The sequence below is a fragment of the Pezoporus wallicus genome, unplaced genomic scaffold, assembly GCF_028554395.1.
Source record: "Pezoporus wallicus isolate ANWC-B61680 ecotype Strahan unplaced genomic scaffold, APGP_CSIRO_Pwel_v1 contig_8714, whole genome shotgun sequence".
NCBI lineage: Eukaryota > Metazoa > Chordata > Aves > Psittaciformes > Psittacidae > Pezoporus > Pezoporus wallicus.
Genome location: NW_026635695.1, coordinates 952,595 through 967,983, shown reverse-complemented (window position 1 = coordinate 967,983; position 15,389 = coordinate 952,595). Strand labels below are relative to the sequence as shown.

The 15,389-nt window shown below is 42.7% G+C and overlaps 1 protein-coding gene across 3 annotated transcripts in view; it reads right to left on the bottom strand.

Annotated features, from left to right (window-relative positions):
* The window catches only part of PTPRG (protein tyrosine phosphatase receptor type G), a 404,577-nt gene that overhangs the window by 170,579 nt on the left and 218,609 nt on the right, over positions 1-15,389 (bottom strand). For all 3 annotated transcript variants that reach the window (XM_057397343.1, XM_057397341.1, XM_057397342.1), the window contains exon 5: positions 12,250-12,398. In XM_057397343.1, the coding sequence (XP_057253326.1) occupies positions 12,250-12,398 (149 nt within the window). The remainder of the gene's footprint in view (positions 1-12,249; positions 12,399-15,389) is intronic.

Genomic DNA, 15,389 nt, shown 5'->3' with positions numbered 1-15,389 from the left:
TTATGTCAAAGATCACATGTGGATGTTTTACTACCTCAACTGTTAAGCAGGCCAAACCAGCTGGCTATGAAGCTGTCTTTGAAATGAGAGCTTGCTTTTCTTCTACGGAATATGGTTTCACCTTCAGACTCCTCAGAGTTGACCCCCCACTTAAGCTTTCATATGTTTCATATATATTTCAGGTTTCTTTTCTTTAAAACGGTCATAAATAACAGATGTTTGCACTGCAAACATCCAGAAATTGCTGTTTTCAGTTTCTTGAATTTGCAAGATCATAATCCTATACCCCACAAATACAGCAACAATATTCCAGGCTACATCCAGTAAAGGGACACACTGCTCAGCAGACACATATCCTACACTACCAAGGGAATAGGAACAGGAACATTTTACCAGAGGCAACATAAGGAATATCCATTTTTAGTTTTGACTAAGTTGAGTCTTGGTCTTGCTACTATTAAATTGTCTGATAAATCACCACATGGTTCAGTGGGAGAGATAACAGGCCCTTCATAAATGGTATGCCAGCAACAATAGCATGTAGCTTTAAGTGTTACTTGGTAAACAGCATGTGGCTTAACATGGGTGACTAATAGGACTGAAGGTATCAACTTTGGGTCTTTCCTGGAGGCAAAGGCCTCTAAATTTTTTCCTAAACAGGGAGCAAGGAAAATATTCGAAGAGGTTGAGGAGAAAGACACAACTCTAGATTTGAGGATGGATGACTATTTATGTTCAAAAAATAATGGGTTTTACTTGTACTCTCTTGAAATCTCATCTTTTCAATGCAGCTCATTAAGTGAACACTCACATTCCTGCCTCCCAAACAGAATGAGACCTCTCAAGCAAAGAATTTCAAATGAATCTTTTTTCAAGCCTTCTTGTTATCTCCAATCTCCTATTTTGAACTGGATGGAATGACATTTCTTCTTCTTAAAGGATATTATGGTCCTGCCTGGTACGTGCCAGCATAAGATTAAATACGTCACTTAATTCTCAGCAAGCCACTTTCTTCTCAGGAGCACTGGCCTACCCTGAGAGGGTCTAGACTTCAGGGAAAAGAGAAGAGAATTTCCTGCTCAACTAGGGGGGATCCTTTAAGAGAAGAGGTTTCCTCTTATTTTGATTGCATTTTTAATTTTGGCTACTCATCTGGAGATAATTTTGCATTTTAAATGTAAAATCTGCTACTCTTTGAAAACCCTGAACACGCACGGAACACTGAATTTATTATCTTTGTTGTAGGCACTACCATCCTGAAGGGATGGAAAGGCTTGATGTAGGCATAAAAATCAACTAAAAATCACCCTTACAGCAGTCTGGTTAAGAGCAAACACAAGTGGCGTTGCAGGTATGAACTTCAAAACACAGAGCGTAGATAAAAGATCAATAAAGACAAAAAAGATTCAAGAAATCTAATTCACCCCTGGGATGCTCAAATCCCAAAGATCGTTCTCGCTTCCATAACAAATGTGTGACAGATCTTGTGCTAAGGCATGTTTTTAATTCTCAAGTTACATTCACCGCCCAGGGTGAGCAAAGTTGTTTCGCCACCCCATATTTGGTGTCTGAGAGTCTGTTCAAAAACCGTATTTGCCCACAGTACCAGAGAAGAATGATTCAGCCTTCACTTCCTAAGGAGACACTTTCAGTCTTCTTTTCCTGGACAATTAATAGTCCCCTCTGCAGAAGCTAACGCTCCTTTGGCAGACCAGGTACCATTTTCTGTGCTTGACTAAACTATTAACAAACCGCAGCCCACTGCAGGGGGAAAAGCTTTTTCCCACCTGGTAATGCTATTTCTGATTCTGGTGGGAAGCCAAAAGTTGTATTTCTTACACATGTGTAGACCAGGAGCTATGGTTTATAGAAAAAACCCTCCTAAGCGGTCAATGGACAATGATACCCAAACTCTCTCTGAGGTAACAAAGGCTTTCCTGCCCATGCAGTGAGCTGCAGGGAGGAAACAGAAGGAGCTGGGATTTCCTGGAAATACAAACCCTCTTTGCCTCCCCTCTGAAGCCAGAGAATAAAGTCAAGCCCCCTCTGAGGACAGCCAGCCTAGATAGGATGGTGGTAGAAAAGGACATTAATGGCCTTTGGAGGAATGTGCTGAAAAGCCCAAATAATTAGAGAATACAGAATTTTCCTTATTAGGCTTCATGGAAAACTAAGGAGCAAGAGGACATGTGAATTCCGGGATATGATTATTTCCCCAAAATTGCTTTTTCTTTACAGAAAGATGACTGCTGTTTGTCTCAAAGCATGAGCAAACACATAGCTTTTTTTCTCATTTTCAACCACTTGATTGTTATTTCATTTCTACCAGCCAGTAAACTCTTGCTGTGTTTTAAATCCTTTTTCAACTTTAGTTAACCTTCCCATCCTGTCTGGAAATACAATGCCTGTGAACTGGTGAAATAACAGGGACTACAATCATATTGCTGCCTGATCTCTTACATCATGTGAAGCTTTATCATAGGAAAAACAAAGCAATTCATCCCTGCAAAGCCTGTGGTTATACCAGCAGCACTGCTGTATCCCAGAGCAGGAATTCCACCGGGGCAGACGCTGCACAAACCGAGTGAAGAGACACCCTTTGTCCCAAAGAGCTTTAAAATGCAATATAAGAGACAGCAGAGAGATTCAGGTGAGAGGGCAAGGACATAAACATGATACTGCTCATCAGCACAGTCCTCAGTGAATGCATTTCACAGTGTGACTCCCTCTAGAATTAAAAAGCCTTTCTGTGACCTGCATTATAAAGTCAATTTTAATGAAAACCTTCTCAGACAGATGAATAACCAGAGACCTGAGTCTTCCTTTCTGGTTTACACAAGCTTTCGGTTATCACCCCTTAGAAAACAGCTCCTTACCATGTGACAAAAGAGGGGAAAAAAAGTAAAACCCGAATAAATGCACTGAGTTTTCAATCTGCAAAAACATGTCTGACGTAATTTATTCTCTCGGCATGAAATTATAGCAATTGTTTAGAATTCTTCAGGAAAAGAAAACCAAACAAAAACCAAAAATGCAATCAGTAAAGCACCAGTATAACATATGATTTAAATCATTTCCTGCTTGCTGCCTTAAATCATGACTAACATTGGTGAAATCTATTCCCACTGTTTGAGACCCAGTGAAATGACTTCCATGGGAAATACTGGCCGACAAGCTACCAAGAAGCTCATTAACCACATTAAAGTTTTCTTTTGATTTTTTTGTGTGCCAAGGAAACATTATCACTTCTTAACACATTTGTGCAATGTTTCTTTTCTTTTTCTTCTCTGGCCAAATGTTATCTATCTCCATTATTTACACAGGGCCCACTGGAATAACTATGAAGGGTCATACATCTCCTGGGCAGCACATCCCAAAGTCCCAGGACTGTTAGAATTGTCTGCAGGAAAGGGACAGTGCTGAGCACTTATCAGACTTCACATGTTCCTAACCAGGATCCCGGACCCTTGTGTACAGCCAGCCTGGCACACTGTGGTGTGCAACCACACATGACCTGCACACTTTGTGCACCTATATACATGCTCCAAGCCTGCATCCCAGAGACACTTGACCGACCTGAACCCCACCTCTCTGTAAGCCTCCCAGCACTTCATGGCTGTGCATTGACTCTGAAAGAACAGTCTTTCTGTGTCTAAGTTCCCAAACTTAAAAACCCATGAGCAATTTTGGAAAGCTTGGCTTCCTGCTGAAGACCGAGATGGCCATTTCCAATGAAAGCAATAAAACAGCCCTCTAAGAGCTGCAGGAGCAAGTTTCTGCAGCATTGCTGAAGCCCCATATCTAGCCACACTAAACAATTTGCACAGGGGGATGCTGAGGTTCAGCTAACTCTCACCTCTAAGCCAGGGTAGAAAACCTCCACACATTGCCTCTCTACCTGCACTCACCTCTCACCATCACTGGTGAGGGAAAGAGGCTGATGTGACATGTCATGGAAGGGCTCCAGCTAAATGTCCATTTCAGTCTATCAAAGTCTTAGCTTGTTCCTTACAACTATGGCCAAATGAAGTTACCTCCTTATAATGAAACACTTCACCTTGCAGAAGCCTGTCAGATACTCTAACATGGTAGCTTACCTAACATGAGCAGCCTTCCAGTATCTGAAGGGGGGCTACAGAGATGCTGGGGAGGGAGTCTTCATTAGGGACTGCAGTGACAGGACAAGGGGTAACGGGTTCAAACTTAAACAGGGGAAGTTTAGATTGGATATAAGGAAGAAGTTCTTTATTGTAAGGGTGGTGAGACACTGGAATGGGTTGCCCAAGGAAGCTGTGAATGCTCCATCACTGGTGGTGTTCAAGGCCAGGTTGGACAGAGCCTTGGGTGGCATGGTTTAGTGTGAGGTGTCCCTGCCCATGGCAGGGGGATTGGAACTGGATGATCTTAAGGTCCTTTCCAATCCTAACTATTCTATGATTATGTGGGGAAGCAGCAAAACCAGCTATCACCTCCTAGCCTCTTCTCTTCCCATAACAAAATAACTATCCTAGAAGAACAAAATTTATCAATCTCCCATACTTACTTTTTTTCCCCCTTTTCTTGCCACATTTGAGTGCCCAGAGTGAATGCCAGTAAATCCAGTGGCCTAAGCACGTAAGCTCAGCACATAAAGCTCACCTTTATAGCTGGGGAGAAACAGTCCCATTTTTCTAACTCAAACAATCCCACATTTCAAGTAACAATCCTACTGAATCTGCTACCTTTCATTAAAGTCGCTCTTACAACTCTGTCAGATTCTCCAACCTTTGTATTGATTTTTTCCTCCTATTCAAAATAACTCTCCTTTACAAGAAGAGCTAGCTGTCAGCCTCTTATCTCTTATTTTCACCCCATCTGATCCTCCTTCCCCTTGTCAGTCTTTCAGATTCCAATTAATCATGTAGAAAATCAGGGATTTATGTTAAGAGGAATGTAAAACTCTTAGCTCATCATTAACATACTGTAATTGCAGTGTAGTGCTACTGCCTCCGACCTTTTCAACAAGACATTGGAAAGCCTTTGGGGAAAGCAGGACATTCCCAGTTAACCTGAAAAGAGTTATATTTGGCTTGTGTTACTGGATAGTTACTACAGTATAAAGCCCTGGATGCAGTGTAACATTTGCAACTCACTCTAGAAATTACTGATGCCTGGCAGAGAGCAGGAAGATGCTGCCATAAAACCAAAGTGCTGTTGTGTACCTGAATTCTGTCTGGGTCTCCACATGAACACTCCCAAGATACGTTAACCCCTCCACTAAACATACTTTAATTTCAGACCATCCTCTCGTGTTTCTTCCTAACTATCATGGGACATTCACAGAAAAGATCAGCCAGATGGAGACTAAATATTTTACTACTACGAGATGAAGCATTCTGCAGTAAAATAGAACCTTGATTACAATGAAGTCATTAATTAAAGTCTCAACTGATTCTCCTGTCAGTACATGGGAGGCACTAAAGACAACTTGTGAGGAGATAGTGCATCAGCTACATTAAGGAAAATAAAACAGTAAACCAGACAGCAGTAAGATGATGTTTAACTTCCCTTGCTCACGGTCTCTACAATGCAGAATAATGGAAACTCACCCACGTGCCCAGTCTATCCATCCATTTTTGTTTTAAAATTATGACACCCTGATTTCCTGATGATGAGAAACCTGAAAAAGCTTTAAAAGTGGGAAGAGCAAAGACAAGTAAAGCCTGGAGACTCCTAGAGTAAAATCTTGCATTACCGGAGGTAAGACAGCAGCAGTTTTGGCTTTTTAGCATTTGTGTTTTTAGAGTATTTTATGGCTATCTGGACCCCAAGACTATGCAGAAAGGGGGGACAGAAAACTGTAAGAAAACCAACCACAAAAAACAACCATGGGAAGTGCCAGTTTGAAAAAAAGAAGAAAATAATTACTAAATGTGAAAATCCCCAAGCCATCTCTGCGTGAATGATTAAGTCAGGGGTGTTCTAAGAGATGTTCTAAGAGATTCAACATCTTCATCGCTGACATGGACAGTGGGATTGAGTGCGCCCTCAGCAAGTTTGCCGATGACACCAAGCTGTGTGGTGCAGTTGATACCCTGGAGGGAAGGAATGCCATCCAGAGGGACCTCTACATACTTGTGAGGTGGGCTGATGCCAACCTCATGAAGTTTAACCATGCCAAGTGCAAGGTCCTACACCTGGGTCGGAGCAATCCCAGGCACAGCGACAGGCTGGGCAGAGAAGAGATTCAGAGCAGCCCTGCAGAGAAGGACTTGGGGGTGTTGGTCGATGAGAAACTGAACATGAGCCGGCTTCAGTGTGCGCTTGCAGCCCAGAAAGCAACCCTGTCCTGGGCTGCATCAAAAGGAGCGTGACCAGCAGGTCAAAGGAGGTGATCCTGCCCCTCTGGTCTGCTCTTGGAGACCTCACCTGGAGCATTGTGTGCAGTTCTGGTGTCCTCAACATAAAAAGAACATGGAACTGTTGGAACAAGTCCAGAGGAGGCCACGAGGATGATCAGGGGACTGGAGCACCTCCTGTATGGAGACAGGCTGAGGAAGTTGGGGCTGGAGAAGAGAAGGCTGCGTGGAGACCTCATAGCAGCCTTCCAGTGTCTGGAGGGGGCCTACAGGGATGCTGGGGATGGACTCTTCATTAGGGACTGCAGTGACAGGACAAGGGGTAACAGGTTAAAACTTAAACAGGGGAAGTTTAGATTGGATATAAGGAGGAAGTTCTTTACTGTTAGGGTGGTGAGGCACTGGAATGGGTTGCCCAGGGAGGTTGTGAATGCTCCATCCCTGGCAGTGTTCAAGACAGGCTGGCCAAGTCCTTGAGTGAGATGGTTTAGTGTGAGGTGTCCCTGCCCATGGCAGGGGGGTTGGAACTTGATGATCTTAAGGTCCTTTCCAACCCTAACTATTCTATGATTCTACATAGATGGAATAAGCAGTGCATGCTAAATTCCCTGGTCTCTCTACAGCACAGGCACCGTGAGTATGGAGCCAAATCCTCACGCAGAGTCTCACCAGCACATCTCCCATCAAAGTCACTGGCAGGTCTAAGTACCCTTCTGTAAGTGTAGATTTGGTCCTTCAAGAGAAATAATACAGTAAAATTAAGTCTCTCACTGTGATATATTCCCAATGGTCCTCTTTAGGTCCCTCCATCATTTATTGACTTCTACTTTGCTACACCCTGGCAGATGGACGCAAGGAAATCTGAACAGCAACTAGTAAACAAAATATAAGGAAATAAAACCAAAGCTGGCTCCCTGTTTCACAATTAGTCTTTACTTATGCTCGAAGCCAATGCGAGAGATCTTTGCAAAATTACAATTACCAGGTATGCTGGATGCCAGAAATAATAAACCCAGCTGCAACATGGCAACATAGGGTGTTAGTTCTCCAGTATATGCAGAAAACATACTGTGATGCATTCATCTTTTAATGTCAAAAAGCATGCACAAATCTAAACAGGCTTACGAATGCACCAAGAATAAAACTAAAGAACAGAAGAGATCACAATTCTAACATTAAAAAGTCCTCTCCCCTGAAATCCACAGGTAGACACAAGGCTGGACATACACTGTAGAGGATTGCAGCTGTGATAGAAAGGCTTAACATCCAGGATAAAACAAAAAGCATTAACTACTCTCAGTTTATTCCCTGCAGTAAAGGTTTTTGTGCACTGAATAGCACACATTTCTTCTACATGAATGACACTGACGGTCTTCTGCCTGTGATAATATAACACATCAGGATTAAAGTGATATAATGAGAGGCAGGATAGCACAGAGTGATAAACTTTAGTCAGGAGACCTGAGCATTCAAATTAGAGCGACCAGCTGTAGGATCTAAACCATGCTGAAATCAGTATCTATACTCAAAGGGAAAAGGAAGAAAATCAAAGCAGTAGCAAGAACAAAGACACCATTAGAACCTGGAAGGCCTTCTAAGAAGCAGGCTTAAAGAAAAGCAAGAATTGTTAATGCAAATGATTGTTTTGTAATAATAATTTAGTAAAATGAATCTATCAGCAAAACATAAAAGCCCGTTAATTGACATGAAAGTGTATTAAAGCTCTTCATTTTCTGTCGGGATGCTTTGTGGGGTTTTGTTGGGGGTTTTTTTTTGGTTTGTTTTGTTTTAAATGGAGAACTACTTGAGATCTCCAAAAACATGCATGTTGGCACTTGTGGATATGAAATCACACTGCTATTTCAGAAGCCAAGTTGATGTTCCTATTACCAATTTGGCCTAGACAGTGCAAGTTTGTTCATGTAAGATTAAAGGGATGAGGTCTCTATGGCATACTGCAGTATGGTCCTTGGAATAGGATTCTCATTTACTAAATAAATTACTGTATAGTACTGTATAATGGTGTTCACATTATAACTGACAATTAGCACCATTAAAGAGAAAGCTCATAAACAGCCAAAGCTCACATCAAATTAACAGAGTCATGATTAAAATCACTCTTCTGATTTCTGCTCTTCACAGAAATAATCAGCGTTTTGCATAAAAATGAGCTCAAAAAAGATGAATGCACAGTTATGCTGGTATGGTGGTGCCCAACTCCGCCAGCACAGCACAGCAATGCCACGTCAGCTCTTCTCTCGCCTATGAAATATTAAGCAGTGGGTTTCCCTCCCAGCAGGCAGAGCGCGCCGCAAGCTCTGCACAGGCAGGGCTGGTAACCGGTGCGGTGACACGGGAGATTAAAGCGCTGCAATTACTCATCTTGGCTCTAATGAGGGGAACCTGAGTTCTCTCCTGGCCTGGGGGAAGCTCATCATCTTGATTTTAATTTTGTCACTTCACCATTTAAATGGTTTCCAGCGTTTGCATGTTCATTTATACCACTGCGACTTCAGAAAGAACCCCCACCTGAGTAATTATAGTGGGAAAAACAGTAACAAAATACAAAGGAGTCAGCAATTCATTAAAATTGAGAGAATGCAATGTTAAAAACTTTCCTTAGCTTGAGGAAAAAAGGAGAGGCTTTTTCTAAACTGGCACAGAGCCCACGTCCTCATTAGGATTTGTGTTCCACTCACAGCAATAAGCTAATGGCATCGCTTTTATCTTCAGCGTCACAGCACCAGTTCCCGGCCTCACCCAGGTGATAGTGCTAACATGGCAAAAAGGAGGGAAAAAGAAACTTCAGGCTAATGCTGACCAGGCCAGGTATCAAGCTGGAACCTGGATGTGGATGGAAGCTGGAAACATTCATGTCTATTCATGAATGCTACTTCAGAGACAGCTAAGCTTGTAAATGGCTTCATGAGGCTCAAGTATCGCCAAGGAAACTAATCAATAAATAAGCAATCAAGATGACATAATGAAGGAATACCATTACCTATGCCATGGTCTGAAGAGGAATCACAATATGCGACATATGCATAAGAGTAATATAATACACCTTTGATCCAACATGCCTTTGAAAGCAGGAAACAAAAGGATGTTCTCATATATCTTACCAACTAATTCAACATATAAATCACAAAAAATATGATCCAGATGGGCTTCAATGAAGGAAACCAATTAACATAGACAGTCTTACCATCTGACACATTAGTTGTAATAATAAAAACCAAGCAACACGGTCAAACAATAACGCTTTGTATTATATCTGACATTTCTAATTAGTTTCTGCATCCTCCTCAAGAAAAAAAGACTACCAGCAAGCACTTTGTTTCCCAGAGGAAAAAACAACTTCCAAACTTCATGTACACAGAGCAGAGACTATGGATGAAGCTGATCTATCTGCATTCCCTTGGGATGTGCTTGGAACTAATGGGTTTTGCATAGTCCACATCTGGTTGCACAATTAGACTCAGAAAATGTTTCCTTTCCGTTGCATTGCACTGTAACTGCTGCAGACCTGGAATACCAATAGCTGAATGCTCCTCAAAAGCTTTACCTACCTCCATGGGCTGGGAATAATCAGAGAGATTTGGGCTTTGCTCTCTGTACGACAGGATTTTGGTTTTTGCTTTCTACAGCCTTCCTAGAAATTCCACTGCTCAAAGGAAGTACAGTATTTCTGGCACAGACCTCCCAGCATCAGGCAATTAGGGCTGCATCAGACAGACGGAAGCTGAACTACGATTAGTATTACAAACTAAAAGCTCCACCATGCACACATCTACAGTTATTATTTGAGAGGGCGAATCCCAACTATGAGGACTTTTTTAGCATGTGTTGGCAAGGAGGACTCAGTTTTAGCACCTTGGATCAACTGGAGCCTTCAAAATCTACCCATGAAAATCCTTTTCAGCATGAGACTGAACTTTGGAATTCTTGGGCAGGAGGCAGGTTGCATCACAACTTGGAAAGGCTCGGTTTGGAAACTCTTCTTCCTTTACAAAACAGTAAAGGAAAGGCTGTGGGAATTCTGCTAATGCCATCATACCCAGGAAGGCCAGAGAACAGAAGTTCCTCATTGCAATGAATAAAAATCACTTGGAAAGTTACATGTCATTATTAGGATTAACACTAAACCTATCCAATATAGCAATTTATTTTGCACAGCTTTCAGAAAGTCTGACCTAAATTCTGAAAGTTTCCCCTCCTCCCCCTCTCCAATTTTAAAGTAGGAAAAATCAGTATTCCAACCAATTGAAGAGGAAACGAAGACTATTTAAAACAAAGGAAACTTATTTTTTAGGAATCTGCTTCTCCCCCCAACTAAACCAGCTTCCATTCATCAAGCCAGCATCAAATGGCCTTGGCATTGTATGAAAGTATTTCTACTTCTCAAACCCTATTTCTGACAGACATGAAGGTTGGGGCTCCTTTGCCACCTCCACTCCCTGAAATTTCAACAGAGGAGTTGACTGGCTCTGGTACTTCCCGAGTGCTGCTTCTGCCACCCAGAAATATGTTTCCAAAGTATTGCCAACTGAGACAGACAGGGTGGCACGGCAATGTTTGGGTCTTTCCTCCATGTGCTCAGGGGCGGCCCCTTGCGAGGAATCACAGCTACACCAAGCCAAAAGCTGTTGGAAAAGCTCATTAAGATTAAAAAATCTCTGTCTCACAGAACATCCGACGTACAGGTTCAGAGCTGAGAGACAAAAAAATGGCTTCTAATTCTCATGTGATGGGGCAGCTGGAGAAGGGAAGTGATAACCAAAGGATCTGGTCATGCTTCAGGGTTTTTTAACAACATCCCTTTGTGCTTTGGAAGCCCCTTCCCACCTCCTGAAAAATGAGCTGTCTAAAGCTGCATTTTGACCAATTATGGGACGCTGGGGACTGAATGAAGTTCTTGCAAGACCCAGCTCACAAAACAACCATTTCTGCCCCCAAGTGCAGCTCCCCTCAACCTGCTCACATCCACATGTCACGCTCTGAAAGTGCTTATCTGCTTCCCAGCAGGCAAAGGTAATCCCAAGATAACATCTGTTTTATCTCACCATGCAAAACCTTGAATACAGAGTGAAAAGTATCAACAAACTCTATTGACACAGAAAACATTGTGCTGAGGAGAGAGGGACCTAGGACTACCAGTCACAAGCTAAGACCCAACTGCATAGGGCTTCACAGCACTCACAGTGCCGGGACCCTAACTGCTACCTCAAGGCGTGTCCTTGCTGCAGGCAGTCACCCAGCATGATGCTCGGAGCACAGCCACGTTCACAGGGTGCTGTGCCAAAGCCAACACCTTGCTCCTGGTGTGGCACAGCTCTATGCTGTGGTAGCTGGGCGCTGTTAGACCAGGGCTGGGCCAGGTCCAGCTGGCTCCTGCAGAAGCAGAGCAAACGCACTGCTGTTTCCACAGATCCATGTAGATATCCCATTAAAACAAGGCAAGGGAGCGCAGTGGAATACAGGTAGAGAGAAGGTCCTACGTGTGCAAAGAACAGCAATGAAAGACAGCACCGAGGCTCCCAAAACGCTGCTACTTGTTTGTAAGCATCATGGGAAAGAACAGATTTGGAGGACAATGAGGTCACTTTGCAGATATTCACAAGGAGATCCTCCCACACATGAAAAGCTTATGGGAGAAATGAGAAAAGTGGCTGTTTGCAGCTTAGCCCATGGGACATGAGAGCTAGCAACGGTAGCAAAGCTGAGCTCAGAGCTGACATTGCAAAAGCACATAACAGATGATAGATAGAGTGCTGCGAGGGCCGGAAGGGCCTTGAAAGTGATATGTTCACTGAAGGAAACATTGCCCTATTTCACAGTCATCTCAAGCTACAGCAGTACATTCTGATTTTATGTTTTTTTAGAGAACATAAGCACATGTTTTTCCACTCACCTCAACGGGGAACCTCTTGCCATTGATGCTGTGCTCGGAGCCAGCCGATCCGTTGCTTTGACCCCAGTGAAATTCCACTTTCTCTGCCTTGAATCTGCCCGGCAACCCGGCACCACTGACAAAATAATCGTCCTTCAGCAGGATAGCAACTGCACACATGGAACAACGAGAAAGACGGTCTTAGCACAGCTTTTCAGAAGCATTTAGTTTCTGCTCATTATATTCAAACACTTATTCTAATGCAAGTAAAATGTCAGGTCACCATTTTCCTTTTTACAGGGATTGGTTTAAAAAAGCCCACAAGTAATGCTGGCTAATTATGAAAGTGATTATGAAGCTAGGCAGACTACAGAAAATCCCGAAGTCCAAATTTCCCAAAGACTTTTTGCCCTTCTTATTGGACTTTGATTAAAATTTAAATGTCAAGCTCCATCAAAATCTGTTTAAATGCGTTTCCAGACAGTAATGGCTGACCGCGGTCCTTGGCCTTACACACCTCTGAACGTCTGTAGGTCACAAGGCAGGAAAAAAAATGGATCTTCTGTTTGTTGGATTTCCTCTATTTTGCTGGAGGGCGGGGAATGCTGTGCCCTGTCCCACCTCTATAGCTGCCCATGGCGGGTACTTCCCTTAGGCTCCCTGCTCCTTTCTGTAAAATGGGGAGAGTGATAATAATGTTTCTGAGACCCGCTCGTGAGGCATCCTCCATAAGAACTGGGGTTTATTACAGTAACTCTGACATTATTATGTGATTCAATAAGGGTCAAAAGGATCTTCTTTGTATTTTCTTTTCATGTCAAAAGCCTTTGTATTTTATGTGACAATAAAAGCCCTAGGTCCAAACAGAGGGCAAAATCGTGTGGTGAAAGCTGGCACATGTTACAGACGAGGTCTATGGTCCAACCAAGAACTCAAGCCAGCTTTCACGAAATTCCTGTCTGCTGCTCTCACTACAGGATCATCTGCCTTTCTAGCATTCCCTATTTGTAACACACATGATTCCTAAAAATTCCTCCCTACAAAATCTTTCCTTCTCATCCCTTACAAAACTGTTGCTTAAAAACAGAACTAAAATTAGAATTTTGTTTGTAAAAGCCATTACAGACCCACCACTCACTGTGCCCAGAATCCTGCAATTGAAGTTTCTGGGTTGGTTTTGTTGAGTTCTTTTTAATGGGAATAGCATAATCCACAAGGATTTCTCTGTGTTCTCAAGCCAACTGTGCCATCAGAACGGGAACATTAACACAAATCCAATTTTATTATGTAAGAGGGAGGATTTTATCTGCTGTGGAAAAAAACCCGAAGTATCTCATTGTGAAATGAAAGTTATTCCTCTGTGGGTGAACCAGTGGCAGCTTTGCTGTGGGCCAGGCTTTCTGCTGCCTCCTGTGAGTACAGCCAGTTGGCTATGGCAGCCTCATCTCAGGTGCAATTGTACCGTGTAGACCCATCTCAACTCTAAATTGTTTATGTTAAAACCATCTAAATGTTAAATTGCAGATGTTCAAATGTTTCTAAATCGTGTCAGCAACATCACAGGGCTATTTTTAAATCCACGATTTCTTGTTCTGCATCGAACTGTTTGGGTAGGAAAACGGACAGTGCAGGACTGGCTACAGGATACTGCCTGTGTCAGCCAGGGTACTACTGGTAGTTACTGTCTTACACTAAATCTTTGAAAGCATCACTGCTCTCTTCCTCCCTTAAAGAATTCTCAAAGAGCTCAGCAGTATTTTAAATGCTGAAAATCTCACTCAATTGGTTATAAATTCCATAGATAAAATTGTAGGAGATGAGGAATACAGGAAAGCAGATTCGTGTGCATCTGTTAAAAACCTCTGTGGGGATTCACTTGCATCTAATAAATATTTGATAGTTCCTAAATCATTTATGGCTCTGTCAGGGGTCATTTTACTTGTTTTAGATGAATAATTAAAAGGATAATTAGGAGGATGTACAATCTGAAATGTTCATCTAATTGTTCATTTTACAGTATTTCTTACACTGCTGAGCTGCACAACACATGTTCCCATCACCTTCCTATCTTAACAGCATCCCCTTATTGTCAGTGATTCAGGGGTTGCCCTCCCATGTCACCTCTAGTATTCAGGTCTGAATTAAGCAAAGACCACCTTACAGGACTTTGGGAGGCCCTGCTTTTATCCAGTGACTTCTACGGAGTGCACAGCAATGAAACAGCCCCCCAGAGCCCACTAATTAAAAACCCCTGTTTAACTGAGATTACAAAACCAAAGGAGGGGGTGCACGGCCACCAGGATCACAACTGCATGATGCCATTTGCAGGATCAGGGATGGAACTGTGCGCTCATCACTGTCATGAGAGCAAAAAATAAACCTGGATATAAAGCAGCTCTTTCCCTGCCTTAGCAGAGCAGCTCTGACGGTCAGGACTAGCCAGCGTGATGCACATCACATAGGAAAAGCAGTTAACAAAAACATACCTCTGGCAGAAATTTGAGTAGGTTTCTTTAAGTGGAAGGAGTTTTTAGAGGTTCTCAGTGACCTAAAAAGAGGTAAAGTGGCAATGCCTGTGTACTGCTCGCAAAGGTACTGCTCCCAGGGGCGCTCTTCCTACAGGGCAGGTTGGGCTTGAAGAAGCCTCATCAGCCTCAGGCCCAGCTGACACCATGTAACACGTAATTATACAGTGGCACAAATGAAAACAACTAATGCAAATACAGCTACGAAGTGATCTTCACCACTTGGGAACGAGCTACTATGGTGATGAAATAGTAGAACCCACATCAGGGCCTTCACCTAAAACATTTCTAGTTGAGACAGGGGCTTGACAAATCCAATTCCATTTTCTGAACGAAATACTGTTTTCTGTACATTGTCTGCCCTTTACCTGGTATGGGAGTAGGGAGGTGGAAACAAGAAAAAGCACAGCAAATCTACAGAGCAATAACCTCTTTACCTTTTAACATTTCAGAGCATAAAAATAACTAATTGTTCTAGCCTAAAAAAAAAAAATTACTAGGTCCAATAGCAATAACAATAACCTGAGTAACACATTTCCTGCCAGTTAATGAGTATCAAGGTTAAGGGCCTTTGCCTTTCCCCTCGGACCCCTGTCTCTTTTAACCAGTCATTAATTGCAGAGAAATGCCCTCTAC